Raw genomic sequence first — 17,976 nt, 5'->3', positions numbered from 1 at the left:
AATATTAATATCTATACTGTCCCCAGTCAAGATAAATAAAAAAAAACTCCTAAAAATGGTCATATGCACATTTTATTAAAATATTATTAATTCATTGTTAATAAATAGATACATTTATGTTATGATTATTTATTTTGAAATATGTTCATGACAGGCTTTGAGAGATTCACCTGCAGACATTAGTATGGCATTTAAAACCACTGCGGGGCTGTTACCAACCACCTTACCTCACGCCTACTTTACAAAACACTTCAGATAAATGTAGTTCCCCCCTTTTTTGCAGAATATCCAAAGTTCCAACAAAGCTTAGATGTTGATATGCACTTAAAGCACAGGCTAAACATTTTTAGATGTATCATGAATAATAAAGCTTTTACATTTTGTCTTTGAACAGGTGTTTTAATGTCATAAAGCCATGATAAGGCCAACTTAAAGATGGGTATTGATAAAGATACTTTAAAAATAGGCTTGTATGTAAAAATAGTAAATACAGAATGGTAGAAATCAGTTTAGAGCTATTAAACTCAACCTTCCCACACAAGTGGAAAACCCCCGCTGCATCATGTCTCCTTCAGTTTGGCTCATGCTCAAAATGTCAGTGTGTCAGTGAAAAGTCATTTACACACAGACACACAGATTTGGGCAAATGTAGAGGAATGTGGTGAGGTCAGGGTATTTACTGGAATGGCGTACAAAATAGTTTTCTTATATTGAGAACATGAAGGACACTCATGAGCTCAGCTTATTTTGTAAGAGTTTGTAAGGATGCATTTGCAGGTGGTTGTGCAACTGGCCTGGGGTGGGTCTTATATGGGGCGGCCTGCTCGTGTGTGTTTCTGAGTAAAACCACATTGTCCTCGCTACTGTCTCAGCAAAGAGCCCAGGTATCTGCAAAGACAAACCTGGATAGAGAGCATAAACAGAGAATGAGAAAGTCTCAGTGAAGGGGGATGAGGTCAAAGTTTCCTGTAAAGCGGTAAAGCAGGTGCAAAACCAAACACAGACACATAATTTCACACAGGAACACTATATGCATGTTGAGCTCCAGCATACAAATAAGGGCTAATAAAATCATCATGCAGAGTTAGAAATAAATAGGTTGATTATATAAATCATTAACATATTATTAAGTTGATAAAGCTTATGCAAGTGCAGCGGTGACATCAAAAAGCCACAGAACCACCAACTTCTACTAAATTACTTTGAGAATTGCTGATAGAGAGAAGAAGGGAGAGAAAAAAAGTCAGTGATTATAAATGTAAAAAAAGGGTTGCAATAAAGTAATACAATACTAGAATATTTAATGCACACAACCAAACTAAGCTGAGAGTTTTGAAAACCAGGGAGAAAAAGGCAAGTAGGTAAACAGATTTTTGAAATATTCCCTAATTTGTAGTTTCTCAAGGTCCAATCTCTTTTAATAGGATATAGCCTATTATCTCAGTATCTCCATTAAACGCTAACATGTTTTTGTTTTTTTTTTGCGGTATGTTTGATTGGAGGAGTGGCCAGCATGGTTATACTACTTTTTTGTCTACTACTATACTGGATTTTTTTAGAATGCACGCTGAATTCAAAGACCTCCACAGAGTGCATTTGTGAGTTCCAGATTTCTCAAAATGTCTTCATGAATAAAATCAGATGAAAACTGACTTTTGAGGACATTTGAAGTGGTCCTCACAATATGAGAAGTTCATGAATCAGTCAAATCATGTTTTGCATGAAATCTTTTGATATCAACTGGCTTGTATGGGTTAGAGGTGAGGTTGAGGTTTGAGCTTAGCAAGTGCCATCACTGCTATATATAAACCACTGTGTCTATGAGATGTTCTTATTAATAGACTGAAACCAACGTGATTGTGTGATGCTTGATCATGTAGACTGTCCAGTGTCCACCGGAAATGTTCCAACTGTCACTCATCTTATAGCTTTAACACATTAAGTGATATGGTAAAGTGAGCTTTTCTCACTTGTATGTCTTTTGAATTTCCTCTTCATCCCAGAATAACCTTTTACTGTACATTAACTGGTAAGGCTGGTAGCAGATAATAATGTTTGCCCTGCCTTCCTTATCTTTCAAATACACTCTTATTTTACGTGACTCTGGTAGCAAACCATTATACAAGCCGGCTATTGCAAACATTAAGATATCCATCATTTGCATGCACAACTTAGGGATTCTTAATGAAATCATTAACGAATTTATTCGTAGAGAAAAGCAAACAACAGTTGTAGTGAGAGGAGAGGAAGCTCAGCAGGAGGGGCTTCAGGGAGGGAAGCGTGAGCCTAAATGTAGCTAGATGTCACTCAACATAATCACACCTTGGAGTTTGCTGTAGTGCAGGGCCGGTGTTATCTGCAGGTGCTTCAGATTTGCTCTGCTGTTCATTTTATGATGTGGACAGCCTGAGAGTGCAAATTCATGTTGTTTGTGTTTTTCAGATGAGCATTCGAAGCCTGGAAACCTTTTAGAGGTGGAAAAGCTATGCAGACGTAACAGGTAAGAGATCCTCGTATTTTGAACTTTGTTTGCTTTGTTCAGTTACCATACAGAGTTTTAAAATTAGAGTTTTGAAACTGCCAAATCACGTTTACTCTAATATTTTACTAGTTTTGGCAATCAACATGCCATGACATGTATTCATATAACTAATAATGATAGAAATGTAATGTAGCATTACTTATTGGATTTAACTATCGGTCAGTTTAAAAACAGAGACTTTTTGTGTAGCCTACATTTTTTTGGTTTGTAAGTTTTTCATCATGACAAACAAAAATATATATCTATAAGCACATCAGTCGCCTAGCCTGCTGTTTATGTATATAGTGTGACTTCCCAAATGCTTTAAAGACTAAAAGTGTGTGTTTTGCACTTTTTTAGTCTTTCAACTGGTTTAATTCATTAAATTTTAAAGGATGGATAAAAAATAGTTTTTAAGCCCCAGAACTTTTGGAAGTTAGATCTTTCTGTCCTTTAATGCTTTTCTGCTTTGGGTAAATTAGTTTGTTGTGCTTTGGCTGAAATGTTACCCAAGAACCATTTAAACCAAATATAGGTCAGGCAAATTGTAGGATGAGAATAGCATACCATACTTACATAAATCACCCCTAAATCAGACAAACAAATTCTAATTTTAGCTTCAGGAAGTGGATGGGTTTCACTCTATTCGTTTTAATAGAGCACTTCCTCGTCAGCTGGAGGGTTACCATAGTGATCCAGCCTAGATTGAGTGCAGCATGGTTTCTGTGGTAGCATAAAACGAAGCGGTGATGATGTTTCGGTATGTGTTGAGTTCATAAAATAAAAAATAAAAAAAATTACAGAGGATGCCACTGCGGAAACAGAAATGCGATTTAACGTCTTCTCACTTTAAGATAAATTTTGTGAACTAATTTTAACTATACTGTTTTTTCTTGGAATGTAATATATATATATATATATATATATATATATATATATATATATATATATATATATATATATATTTAAAAAGCCCTGCATTTTTAAACTCACTAAAGGGGGGAATCTCAATCTCATATTAAATAATAAAATAAATAAAAAATCGTAAACAGTGAAGCTCAACTTCACTTTAAAAATATATTTACTTTCAAACTTCACATACCAAAATATATTTCAAAATGTTTTATGGCCAAGAAAATACATGTACAATCTTTTAAGTTTTATTCATTACATATTTTTATTTAGATGTGCGTTATGTTCACACGTTTTAGATAACAAAAAGTGTTTTAATTTTTTCTTTAAATGTTACAAGTGAATATATTATACTTTATGTGGAGGGCAACATTTACTTTCACCTATATATATATATACATATATATACAGAAAACATATATATAACTGATAACAGATATATTTAAAAAAATTACTAGTGGATGCAGGACACTATAGTTCATTTATGTATGTGAGGATAGTAAAATAAAGTAAACCGTGACATATTACACCCAAAAAATTCTTCATACAGTGGGCTACCAGTAAAACTGATAAAAATTTGTAACCAAAAATTTGATTTGAAACTTTGACCTGACCATGTTTTGATACATACCTTTCTATCAAAGTTATCTGACATTATGAAGATGAATTTGTTCTGACACAGTTTAACTCTGAGTTCCTGTCATATTTTATAACCATTTTCTAAACTATAGCAAGTAACTATAGCTGTGATTGTGTGAGAAATGCTGAAGGTATCTGAATAATTTTTGGTTTGACTTCACACACACACACACACACACACACACACACACACATATATAATGTATTTATTTATTTATTTTTGTGCAATGTTGTCTGCTTAAGATTAAAGTTGAACTATAAAAAATAGCATTTTATTTTAAAACAGCAAACAATTTATAAAAATGTTGAATACATAAAAGGTAGTATACTCCTTGAACATACTTTCAAGAACATACTTTTTTCTTTATTTTTTTAATTTTTTTACAGTTGAAAGTAAATGTTGAGTAAATATTATACTGTATCTAATCCAGGTGACACCAGTTCTGTTATTTAACATGAGTAAACGTGAATGCAATTTAAAGGATTAAAGGTGCCGCCAAACAATTACAATAATATTACTCATAATATTATAATTACTGGCATTTGGTGAGAAATATCTTTGTTCATTTCGGACTTGATTCAAATGCATTTGGCATTCTGGTCATCCTGACTGTGGCATTGAAACATCTAATAATAATCCACTTACAACATCTGAATCTCATATTCAGCATACTTTATATAAAATTACAATTATGATATGAGTATCTCTACACAGTCACACACTGGTGTTAGCGTGCACACTGCAGTGTAATTTTGGAACACTCTACTAACATGTTCTGGAACCATTGATATGCAATATTCTAGTTTCAGAACTGACATTCTGTCTCATCCTCATTATGCAGATGTCTGAACATCAGCACGGGAAGCTGGAGAGAGGGAGGGAGACCGAACAAAAGCCATTTAATCAGCATTTGAATAAAAAGAAGAGTGAACAGAGTACTCTCGTTTTTTTATTTTTTTCTTTCTAACAAATATTATTTTTTCTATACCAGTGTCAGAAATTAACTTCTATATACAGTATATATATTTATAAACAGAGTGGGATGTTCATTTATCTCAAAAACTAATTAAATTGTAACTGAAATTCTAACTATAGTGTCTGAACCCATACAAGCCTAGAATAGAATATTATGAATTCAAATATCAGGTAAAAAATAGTTGTTGTTTTTTTACCCCTGACATCTGTGCATTTTTTTTTCACCAAGCCTTGGTTAATTTCTGACCCTGTTGTATTCTGTCATGTATCATATAAAAACTCCATCTGGACTGATCTGATTTGATGATTGTTGTGATTGGCAGGTGCCGGTGCCAGTGACTGGGTGAAACGAAAGCTAAATCAACATATTCGCAATAAACATAGGTTAGAAACAATAAAAACCTGACAAAACCTGGATCTAAGGTTGCATTTCAATTGTGGAATTGGAGTCATTTATATTTTCTGTTGTTCAGGAAATTTGAAAGTCAGGATCCAGCCCAACTCTGTGTATCAAACATACCTGAATCGCAATATTTGGAGGAGGACAATCCATTGAGAAGAACAGGTGACACACATGTACACATTAACACAAACACGTGAGCTTGTACACGTACACGTGTCCTTGAAAAGAAAATTCTTTAATGAATAGTAGTCTTCACATGTTTATACCTGAAACACATTTGTGTTTGTGCATGTTTGTGAGAAGCCTCAGAGCCGATTCTGAAGCTGCGACCGAAGAGAAGCGCCTCGGGAAGACAGAACCCACTGCTGCGTAAAACCAGTGCGCCCCCTGCTGTCAGAGCATCTGACTCTATGGGTGTGTAACAACACTGTGCTAAAATCAACTAAAGCAAAGATATAATGAAATTGTTTGCTGTGAATTCGGTTGTAATTTTGTTCCATGGTCCTTCAGACACTGTAGTGACCAGATATGTGTATTTTGTAGGGGGATCCTCCAGTTCTACTCCAGTATCCTTAAGAAGTTCATCAGCAGAAAAAAAAATGAGCCATCAAGAGCCACAAACCTATAGCACATCATCACCACAACAGGTCTGTTACTGGACACACATATATATTTTATCTCTCATATGAGTAAAAGATGTTTTAGGAGTCAGGCAGCATTTATTTTTTTATTTCATTTTACAAAGCTGATTTTGTGATGGTGTTATTAAAGTAACCAAAGGTTATTTTTTATTGTATTGTTTTATGTTAATTGTGGGATGGATTGGATGGAGTGTTTTGATTTGCCTATTAACTAAAATGTTATTTTAAATCGATACTTTGTTCATTAGAGATTCTCAAATGTTGTGACATGAAGAGGCCTATGTTGTCCAACACAATATTTTAAGGCCCCCCACATTGGCTAAGATATCTTCTGTAATTATGAAAACATTCTTGTTTTTATTTTAATTTTTTTTATCAACAGAAATTGGCAGTGTTGATATATTTGGGATTTGGAAAATCTCAAATTTGGGATTATAAGATTTTCTGATTCTAAGATTCAAGATTCTGTATGTTTTTCAGTAAAAAAACAAAACAAAAACTAATTGCAGGGAAAAATAAATAAGATTTCAGTTTTTTAATTATAAAAATGGTTGAAAACCATTGATATTGAAAATCTAGCAAACATACTTTTTCAGATTATTCAGTGTATTTTTAAAGCACTTTATTTACGTTTGTTTTTGTTGTATTATTACCCTGTCATTAATTTATAAAAACTAGTCAACATTTCTACAATGGAGTTACTAATGCATCATTTTTTTTTTTTTTTTTTTTTTTTAGTTTTGGAAATAACTTTTTTTGCACAACAGAAAAAAAAATGTTAAAATAAATGGGAATGCAAAACAAATATTTGCTATGGTCTCCCATATACCTGTACAATTTCCTATACTTTAGTTGTGAAAAGGGTCCATTGTTATTGTTTAATAATTGTTTTAATGCTATGTTAAGCCTAAAACTTGCTCATTCCTGATTGCAACTACATTATTCTGCTTTTCTTCAGTATGAATCTCCTGTACACACTGGTGTTCAGAACACCATGCTCTGGACTAGATATGAACAGCCGGTCTTTGCCTTGCATTCACCTGTTCTTACAGGTAACACACAACATTCACTAATCTTGAGACCAATAAATCAGTGTAAATGAGAAAAAAATAGCATAATTTGCTCTTTTTCTCTCACAGTTCCTGGGCAGTGGGCGGTGATGTCTCATAAGCCTTTGAGCAAATCCCAGTCGGCACCTGCTTTCTTCCAGCACATCCACACTCAGACTGTTATGATAACACACCCCATGTACCAACAGCAATGGCCACAGGAGACATTCCAGCAACACACTGAGACAAATGTACATTTGCACGCAAACACACAGAGCTCTTTTTCACAAGCTCATTGTAAGGTACCTCTTCACACGGTGCGGCCTGTGTCCTCTGGATCGCTGAGAAAAAACAGAGAGAGAATAAGAGAGGACTTATATATGCAGTCTCAATTGCCTCTTGATGACCGATGCAGTGATCAACTGGGAGTGCTGCAGTGCAGTGAATGCTGTGATGTACGGAAAACAATATATCACCAGAACCTTACACGTGTGAATTCCTCTCCAGGCACCTTTAACAGAAGTCTGCCTTTACATTTATCCTCACCTCTAGCCCGGGATGTCAGGAGCACATCAAAGTATAAAACAGGTAGACAGTTTTAAGTGTTTAAAAAAAAAAAAAAAACATAAGAAATAATTAAATGTTTGTGCACAATTTCTAAGTCACTTCTCAAATAAGTCAATTTGGGTAAATGAGCTTTCATATTGGATGTTCTAGCTTTCACTGAATCATGTGATTTATATCATTCTCAAATCATGTTGAATACCATGATCACTTGGATTTATTCCCACAAACTTCATGCAGCTCAAGCACTGCTGTCATTAAAGCAAAAGAAGGACACGCTAAATGCAAAACAGTACATTCTAAGAAATTGATTTTTTTTGTTTTTTTTGTTGATATTTTCATTTTAAAGTATATTTGTGTGTGTAGGTTTGGTGTTTGACTCTCAGATGCTGAAACATGAGCAGGACTGTAAAGATACCAGCTTTGATCCTGGGTATGCTGGCAGAATTATGAGTATCTGGTCAAGACTACAGGAATGTGGGTTCAGGAATCAGTGTAAGGTAAACAATGCTGAACAGCTCATGAAGCTCTGACTATTATAGCAGTGGTGAGAATTTAACCTCTGTGTGTGTGTCTTAGTTGGTTAAAGGCAGCCCGGCCACGTTTCAGGAGCTTCTGTCGGTCCATTCAGAACAGCTTATTCTTTCGTACGCTGGGTTCTCAGAAAGAACATCTTCCATACCATATCAAATTCAAACAGACCATGATATGGTATTGAAAAATCCCTACAGTGCAACAATACTGAAAATGTCAGTGGGCAGTGTGATTGAGCTGGCTTTCCGTGTGGCTAGAGGAGAGCTAAGGGTGAGATTCACATAGTCTATTATTCTGTCTCCTATAACCACAGAGCTTTGAGAACCAGTTCAGATTCTTACTCCTCCTTTTTCTGACTTATCCTCAGAATGGGTTTGCTGTGGTCACACCTCCAGGACACCATGCATCACGTACTCAAACAAAGTGAGTTGCACTTAATACAACTGCGCACACGTGATGTTCAGAATAGAATGTTAGCATATAATAACCATAATTTCATTGGCGTTCCTTTTCTTGGGATGCCACATTAATACCGAGAAACTGAAAAACACACATACTGCTTGAAAGTTTTTAAAGAAATTAATAAATGTATGCCACAAAGACACATTAAATTGAACAAAAGTGACAGTAAAGACTTACATTGTTACAAAAATATATATTTTATATTATTTTATTTGATTATATATTAAGTAGGACAACTGTTTTCAAATTGATAAAAAATTAAATGTTTTTTGAGCTCCAAATTAGCATAACATGATTTCTAAAGGATCGTGTGACATTAAAGACTAAAGGCTGCTGAAAATTCAACTTTGGAATCACAGTAATAAATTACATTTAAAAAATATATTAAAATAAAACTGTTATTAAAATTTTTAATAATATTTCATAATATTATTGTTTCAAATAAATGCAGCCTTGGTGAGCAAAAGAGACTTTTTTTCAAATTAAAAAAAAACTAAACAATTATTACAAACCCCAAACTTTTCATTGGTAGTGTATGCAGGTAAATAATGCTGTGTATTTCTATGTATGTTTTTTTATATTTTTATCCTCTGTCATTCTCTCTCTAACAGTGGTTCCAGTATCTTTAACACTGTGGCCATTGCTGCTAAACAGCTTCAGGAGCGATTGAAGGTTAAAAAGATCCTTATAGTAGATTGGGTAAGACACACACACACACACACACACACACACACACACACACACACAGGTTTTACGGGGATATTGCATAGGCATAATGGTTTTTTATACTGTACAAAATGTATTTTCTATCACCCTAAACCAACCCTACACCTAAACCTACCCCGGATTTATAAGCTTTTTTGCTTGTTTGTTTTGTATGATTTTTGTATTAAAAGTTTCCAAAAGATTTGTTTTTTGTGTGTTTTTTTCTTCATTAATCATTGTGTTCCTCTGGATTTTGTCAGGATGTTCATCATGGTAATGGAACTGAGGAGATATTCTACTCAGATCCTAGTGTCCTCTATATATCCCTGCATCGCTATGAAAATGGTTCTTTCTTGTTTGGAAATGGACAACCCACCAGGGTTAGTTTTGTGTACATCCCTTTATGAAACTACTGACCCAGACAGCAACATAGTGTTGGCCCAGATTCGGCCCACATCTGACCCATGCAGGCCGGATGTGGGCCGACACTGCATGCTGTCTGGGGAGCGTGTTTGAGATTTGAGCATGAGTGTGCATTCTAACAGATTACTCTGTCTGTATGTAAATTTGAGCTGTATGTATGTGTTACAGGTAGGATCAGATAGAGGGATAGGCTATAATGTAAATGTGGCGTGGTTAGGAGGCCTGAATCCTCCAATGGGAGATGCAGAATACCTAGCTGCATTCAGGTACTCTTTTGATGTAATTTTAGTGTGTCTAGTATCATTTGCACAAATTAAAAATGTATTTTTCATTTACAAACCCTCAAACCTGTGAGACTTTTTTTTTCCTTCAGGAAACCTGTTTGCAATACTGTCTGGTGCCACTCTTTAGTCTACATGAACTAAATAGCTACATATTCTGTCTCTCTTTATAGAATGGTAGTGATGCCAATTGCTCATGAGTTTTCCCCAGATGTGGTCCTGGTTTCAGCTGGTTTTGATGCTGCAGAGGGTCACTCAGAGGCTCTGGGTGGATACAGAGTCTCAGCAAACTGTATGTATTAGAAATATATCCTGTGACCATAGAGTGTCTACAGTTTCCAAGCTGTTTACAACAGGGACCATTTCACAAACTCAAGCGCATGAGGCTTGCAGTGTTTTCAGTGTTTGTCCTCTCACTATACGAGGATATGAACACAAGAACTGACAATGAACACAAAATCACTTCATGCGCATTTTACCATTTTAATTGAGAATAACTACAGTCACATCATATACACACACAGAAATGCCAAAATAATAGTTCAGTTCAACTTGAAATTGTGACAGAAATATATTACTATTGTATTGTTGTTTTAAATTATAATAGTATTATTAATGTTGTAATAATAATGATTTTTTTAAATTTTTTTTTTTAGGAATAATCACACTATTTTATTCCATGCTTTCATTTTTACAGCAAACCTCTTCTGTACAGCACTTTTTTGCTAAATATTTAAAGGAGTTTTTAAATTTGTATTTCAACGTTTTATGCCTTTCATTTGATTACCACCATTTCTGATAATAAATATGTATTAAATTATAAATTCAGGAAGATGAAAACACAACTACACCGAATTTCTGAAGAAAAGAAAACATTTCATATCGCAATATCTTTGTAAAAAAATTTAAATAAAATATTAAGTTACATTCATTACATTACAGACATGCTTTTAGATTATTAAAATTTAATTAAACCATTAAAATGGTATCCAGAAAAATGTAAATGGAAAACATTTAATATTTTTTAGTTGTTAAAGTTGTATAATTTCAAATAATTAGACATACTGTAATTTTTGATTACAATTTAATTTAACCATTGCAAAAAATAAATAAAAAGAGCCTAGAAAATGATAAACAAAACAAAAAAATTATCCAGTTAAATTTAACGTAATCCAGAAAAATGAAATATTCCAGAAAAATGGAAGTTCCAATGGCATCTAAGAGTACAAATTGTAGTAAACATTTGCTTAAATGCTGTTATAATTATGGGGTCCTTGGAAAATTTTCTGCCCTGGCCCCAAAAAGTCTACAATATTTTTTAAATATTGTTCATATTCAATAAGCATTAAGATAGACAACACATACAAATAAATACTTGGTAAAATGCATTTTTAAATTTCCTTAACTCACTGGGTTTTGCAAGAGCATTTAATTATATTATCTGAGCCTGAGAGTTTTTGTGTTGTTTCTGGATTTTTCTTGCTCTGTAGGGTTTCCCCTTAGGAAAGTCCTTCAAATACTTGAGATGGAAAGCAGAAGAGCTTATAATGACTTGGCATTTTTGATGAACTCGAAAGTTATGGCAGTATTATAGTCCTGATTTAGCTGCAGCTATCATAAACTGTTAAATCAAGAACCACTATAATGGATCCTGGAGGTTTCTGTGAATGCCATTAGTGTCAGTATGACGTGTGCCACTGACTGAATATGCAAATGATCATTTGAAGGGTTTGATTTGATGTGATATGTCTCAGGTTTTGGATTCTTGACCCGGAAGTTAATGGAGTTGGCTGAAGGTCGAGTGGTGTTGGTGTTAGAGGGAGGTTCTAGTCTCACATCTCTCTGCGACGCGTTGCAAGCCTGTGTCGGCGCTCTCATGGGAAATGAGGTGTGTGTGTTTACGATTGCCCACATGCACACATCAACACCTTGAGTATTATGTGAATGTTTGCATGTTTTTACAGCCTGAGCCTTTAGCCGAGGAGGAATTAGTGAGGAAACCCTGTACCAATGCAGTCGAGTCTCTGAAGACAGTTCTACATGTTCAGAGTGAGAACCGATCCATGTCTGAGAAGCGTTGTCCATGTCTGTTTTCTGTGTTTTTTTTTAATCTTTTCTCTTCATACTACTCTCTCAGGCAGATACTGGCATTCAGTGAGGTCTATGGTAAACACTGTGTTTCTGTCCTACGTGAATGCGGAGAGGAGATACTCGGCAGGCAGTGAAGCTGCTTCAGTCCTGGATGGCCTTCGTATGACTGTTCCAAGCAGCAGCCGGTAAGACAGCAGTATAGAAAGAAAATACAAATGAAAAATTAATGGCAAAAAAATCTTCCAGATCCAACATTGCAGAAAAAGTGGGCTAGCACTGTTGCACTGTAATAGCTTTAAGTATTAGCATATTGATGGAATTACATGGCTAAATATGAAGTGACCTGACTATTGAATCTTTTGATGTTCTCTGCTCTATAGTTTCCCTAATGAGCCTATGGAGCATGATGAAGCTGATTCATTGTAGAAGCCAGTCTGGAAGACTTTATTCCTCTCCAAGCAGAAGTCGTACATCCAGTGCTGCAACAGACTGTGATATTACTATGATGACTGCAGTGTTGAGACAGGAGACAATCCTCAGGAACTTTGCTGAACAAAAGAAATTCACTGTCACATCTCGTGAGTGATTTTTTGAAATGCTGAGTCATTTGTTTGACAGCGACAAAGGTTTTGGTGATGTAGAATATGGGTATTGTAAAGTAAGGATGTGAATATTTATGAGAAAGGTTTTTATGATGGATTTTTTGGGGGGTGTAAACATTTGGTTAATACACTACCTTTCAAACATTTGGGGTCAGTCATTTTTTCAAACATTCAGCAAGGATGCATTGCTGATCTTTTGAAATTTTAATTAGCCAAGGAATAAAATTAAAAAAAAAAAAACTGTTTTAAACTTTGACTGACAGTAACTAATGTTTCTTAAACACCAAATCAGCATATATTAGAATGGCTGCTGAAAATTCAACTTTGCCATCACAGGAATAAATTACTATATATATATATATATATATATATATATATATATATATATATATATATAGAAAACAGTTGTAATAATATTTCACAATATTACTGTTTTTTCTGTATTTTTGATCAAATAAATGCAGCTTTGAAGTGCATGAGGCTTCTTTCAAAAACGACCCCAAACTTTTGAACTGTAGTGTAAATTGTTACTGTTTAAATGTTTTAGTCATCTGTTAGTTTTACATTCAAATCTTTGAAATGATCAGTAGTCCTTGATAACTTTAAAATGGTCTTGGCATTTGAATTATAAAAGCTTTTGTTAATTGCACTTTATATTCATCAGTCATAACAAATTTAAAAAGAAAAAATCCTGAGACATTTTGCATTGCGTTCAAGCTAAGTTTTTGCCATTATTAATAGTGACAGATTTCCCTCGATGAATATGTTTCCTTGTATGTCAGGTATTTATATAGCAAGCATAAAGAAAAGGGTACAAAGTACTTTGTGCCTTGCTGTGTCAGTTAGGATGATATTAATTTCTGAGAATATTTTTTTTTTTATTACCAAGCTGGTCTACTGTTACATTTGATTTTTTTTTGAGAAATACCTTGACAGAACTTGCATATTTTTCATTTGTCTGTTTTTTTATATATATATATATATAGTCATGTTTTTAAGTCTTTTAATTTCACTTAGTTGTCTTCAAAATGTTTTGCTGTTCTTACTTTTTTTTGTAACAGTTTTGAAATCAAGAAGCATATGTAATGTATCAGGTAATTTTATTAATGGGTCACTGACAAATACATAAAGTTACTGATTTCATATACAATACATTATAATGGATATGTTCACAAAATTGCCTGATATATCAGGCAAAATCAAAAATCACATTCTAACAGTATAATGTTTTATGTAAATATAAAAAGCTCAACTTAATACAAGACAAATGCATGCAGTATTATCTGAGTGAAATTATACTAACCAACACCCAGCCATATAACAGTTGACAGACATAAAAACCGCTAACCCTGTTTGTCTTGTGGAAAAAAAAAATGCTACAAAAATCATTCATGTCATTCAAATGTGTGCTGGATGTTGCTCTCTAATGAATTGGGGTCATAAAAGTACAAACAAGAAGAGAATTTGGGCTTTCCACATAACAACCCTTGCCAGTAAAGCCTCAAAGATTCCCACATGAACAAGGTTCGTGATTGGTTATACCACATTTTATAGACAATAAAGTGCTTATTTTAAAAACCAATAGAGAGTAACCTAAATGCTATGCAATAGCAGGAGAAAACGCACCAGCTTAACAAAAATCTGTCACTTATCCTAATCCCATAGCGAGACATTCAAAAGAACAGCAGCCAGGAGAAAGACAAAAGACTCCTCTTAATACCTCATTCAGAAATGCAAAGTATAAACCATACATACTGAAAAGTGAAAAGGTTCCGAAATGTTGATTTTGATCATGGATATTAAAAAGTCCAAAATTTAAAATCACTGATGAGATCTTTCATCCAGGACAGACTATAGCAGAAAGAGAGAGAAGTGGTACACTAATGTCTTGATTTACTAAAAAGACAAACTCTCCTCGTCGAGTGTTCCTGGTCCATTTTAAATGGTGACAGCCAAGCATGTTGTACACTTATTTACTTGTTTGTCTGTGGGCACGAGCGTGTTATTGTGTGTACATTTAAAAGTCACTGAGGATAGAGATGTCTGCGAATTCTTTGCGATATCGATGAGAATAGAGGGCCAGGAGAAACGCCCACTTTAAACTCATGAAGCTCCACACACATGACAGGTACAGACTGGTGGGATCTTTGAGAGCTGTAGACACACACACACACAAGGAGAGAGAAAAACAGTTTTTAAAAACTTCAACAAAAAACTGTCAGTTTAATGTCCTGACAACCACATCATATGAGACTGATATGATAAATAGTGGTCCACCGATATTGGTTTTTTTGAAAGCCGATGCCTTGGAAAGCAGGGTGGCCGATAGCTTAAATATTCACTTAAATATTTATTAATATTTAAGAAATTTGAAATCATTTGACAATGGATTAAAAAAATACATGTGTAAAATAAACATATTCTTTTTCTATTCTTTAGATGACAAAGTATTTTTCACAAATAAATATTTAATAAAAATATAATTCAAAATATATTTTTGAAATAAAAGTCCCGCCTCGAACACATTGGCCAAGCAGAAAACCTTATTGGTCAATGCCAGTATTTGAAAAATGCCAAATATCGGCCGATATATTGGTCGACCACTAATGATAAACACTTTACTTCACACCTAAATGCTACAAATACAATTTAAAGTCAAGCATTCATGAGTTTCAGAACAGATCTCCACTCACATTGTTTGCGGGAGATGGCGACACAGAGGAAAGAGATGAATGCCACGATGGACAACACTGAGAAAATGACACCTATGACCAGGAAGAACTTCAGTCCCTTTAACCATGTTCTCCAGAAGTCCTGAAGGTACATTATGTGTGTGACCAGAGCCCATAGTGCCAAAACACCTGAAGAAATACATAAACACAATGAGCAACAGAAAATTCAAAACACATAAACTGACCATTTTCAAACAGAAATTACAGGTAAATATTAAACAACTAAAAAGAAACGACAAGTAACATTGAATTAAAAGTGCCATTTTGAATTAGAAAAACTGAAATTGTATTTTCAGGTAAAATGTACTCCAGTACTGCAGAAGAGCGTTTTATGATATTACACAACAAAGTAGACTCTCCCTGACCAACACCACCGTATTTCCATTTTAAACATAGCGGTGTACATGGGTAGGGTGTTTACTATAGTCACACTTTTCACTGGCTCTCATACAATAACACTATAAATAACAGGTTAGTTCTTGTGACATTTCAAGCAGTGCCTTTCAATGTGACATGCTTAATAATTGTTGTATAATTATTATAAATGCTGTTTTTGTGCCCTCACACATGAGAGGAATATTACACACTGCAGGTCCATTTAAGTGAACTGCAAAAATGGTGATTTATAGCAGTGACCAGTTCTGAAATATACTTTGTTTTATCATTTTTAACCTACAATGTGTTGAAATAGTTAATGGACATGTGATTGGTCAACCGTCTAATACCGGAACAGACCAAAAATCTGCAAAATCATGCCATTCTTTAGCAGCAGAAGTAGACCGACCAAAGTGTACTTCTAAAAGTACAGCAAAGACTACGAAACTATGACTCTCTTGCACAACACAAACTCAAAGAGCACAGCCACGGATCAAAGTGCACTGAGGAACAGACATCTTAAAGCTTTTGCCTGTATTTGTTAAGTTAAAGGTGTCATACCCTTCTCATACCAAACACCAATATATCAGACAAATATAATTTAGATTGTCAGGCCAGCTTCTGCGTGTTTCTACACAACTCACTGAACATGTTGAATGGGCATTTGTGGAAGGATTTGTGTGAAATGCCTTTCAAAATCTGGGCTCAGTGGGTGTTTTAATGTTTTTACAGTTGTGCAGCCTTTTTTTTAACAATGTAAAAGTATTAACTGTCACTTTTGATCAATTTAATGAGTAAAAGTAAAAATCTTACTGGCTCCAAACTTTTTGTGTATGTCATGTATTTAACTTTTAGAGATCCCACCTTTTTCATCTAAAAATTGTGGGTACATTTTTCATTATAAAATGTCTTACTGTTATGAAAAAAAGTTTGGTGTAGCATTTTATGCAACATTGTCCATATTACACACAATGTTTGATAACTACTTTTGGCCTAACAATAACACTGCTCCAAGAAAATTAACTTGTTAAACATTTAGTGTATTAAACCTGCATCTATTAATACTTTATCAAACAAACATGTTCATATTTTATACAGTGGACACAGTTTTTAACCTTTGCACTAAAACTGATAAAAAAAATAAAAAACAGAAGATTTTATAGATTCGCGCAGCTTGACAATTAAATAAAAAAATATATAGTTACCTTACAGAAAAAAACCGGAATGATATTATTCTTCTATGCATTATGCAGCAATAAACACTTTAACTGAGGTGTTTGTAAAGTTCCCATCTCAGAACAAAGAAGGTTACAAAAATTTTAAGTGTCCCAACGTACTCCCCGATTAAAGGCTCAAAAAAGGGAAAATTAGCAGCAATGTTTACTTTAAATCCATTTCTTAAATCCATTTATTTCCTAAAACTGGAGATTTGCCCACCTAGAAAATATTTAGGCATCAAGGGCGCGTTCCAAGTCAGCCTATGATGGCCAAAAATGCTATCTAGGTAGGCAACTCACCTGCATTTGAAACACGGCCAAAAAAATGTGTATGTTATTATACACATATCGGGTGTGTACGGCTGTTTGTAAGCGATGTTCCACACCAGAAACGCCGAAAATCCCACCAACACCCCGACACACGAGTAGCCCACGCTTATGTAGGTTTTTTTGATCACCATTTTTGCAGTCAATTCCACACCTGAATGAATAAGGAAAATAGTATTTAGAAATCCCAAAACAACAAAGAACTATCCAGTAAACGTTACTAAAAATAGTTCTGGAGCATCCGCTCTTTTGACCTGCAAACAGCGTTGATCCAGCTGCAGTTACAGCAACTAGTGATGAAATGTCATTCACCGAGGTTTTATGAAAGACAGTAAGACCGCCTCAAACGATCAATACACATTTACTGTCATTTACTGCGCCATAATCCGCCGTGTGTTATTGTTGCTCTTCGCCGAGGTACAGCTCAAGAGCGAAAAAGTGAAATTATGCGCCCGTTTAACAGAGAACAGCGACCCCTACGGGTATGGATGAAAACGATACGTCTCTTAAAAAGACTCGACG

General features: G+C 34.5%; 1 protein-coding gene and 1 long non-coding RNA gene across 2 annotated transcripts; one reads left to right on the top strand and one right to left on the bottom strand.

The window, feature by feature from the left end:
* The first annotated feature begins 1,678 nt into the window (after positions 1 to 1,678).
* On the top strand, positions 1,679 to 12,867 carry LOC109080789 (histone deacetylase 7-like). The gene is made up of 20 exons (XM_042726154.1): positions 1,679 to 2,362; positions 2,443 to 2,500; positions 4,915 to 5,008; positions 5,372 to 5,432; positions 5,522 to 5,613; positions 5,755 to 5,865; positions 5,995 to 6,098; positions 7,051 to 7,144; positions 7,232 to 7,729; positions 8,072 to 8,205; positions 8,285 to 8,509; positions 8,607 to 8,662; positions 9,313 to 9,400; positions 9,667 to 9,786; positions 9,998 to 10,095; positions 10,284 to 10,402; positions 11,865 to 11,998; positions 12,075 to 12,159; positions 12,248 to 12,386; positions 12,582 to 12,867. Exons 3-20 carry the CDS (start codon positions 4,915 to 4,917, stop codon positions 12,625 to 12,627), a joined length of 2,298 nt encoding a protein of 765 aa, XP_042582088.1. The 5' UTR covers positions 1,679 to 2,362; positions 2,443 to 2,500; the 3' UTR covers positions 12,628 to 12,867.
* A 1,019-nt stretch (positions 12,868 to 13,886) lies between these two features.
* LOC109080791 lies at positions 13,887 to 17,461 on the bottom strand. The gene is made up of 2 exons (XR_006155026.1): positions 15,497 to 17,461; positions 13,887 to 14,957 (listed from the first exon to the last, which is right to left on the bottom strand). It is a non-coding gene; the product is annotated as an uncharacterized LOC109080791 (long non-coding RNA).
* Positions 17,462 to 17,976: the final 515 nt, after the last annotated feature.

Source organism: Cyprinus carpio, chromosome B6, assembly GCF_018340385.1.
Source record: "Cyprinus carpio isolate SPL01 chromosome B6, ASM1834038v1, whole genome shotgun sequence".
Taxonomy (NCBI): Eukaryota; Metazoa; Chordata; class Actinopteri; order Cypriniformes; family Cyprinidae; genus Cyprinus; species Cyprinus carpio.
This window is presented reverse-complemented; position numbering and strand designations above follow the sequence as displayed.

Coding starts and splice junctions, on each gene's coding strand:
- LOC109080789 (XM_042726154.1), top strand. CDS start 4,915: ATGTCTGAACATCAGCACGGGAAGCTGGAGAGAGGGAGGGAGACCGAA. Junction 5,433..5,521: donor CATATTCGCAATAAACATAG/GTTAGAAACAAT, acceptor TCTGTTGTTCAG/GAAATTTGAAAGTCAGGATC. Junction 12,387..12,581: donor ACTGTTCCAAGCAGCAGCCG/GTAAGACAGCAG, acceptor TCTGCTCTATAG/TTTCCCTAATGAGCCTATGG.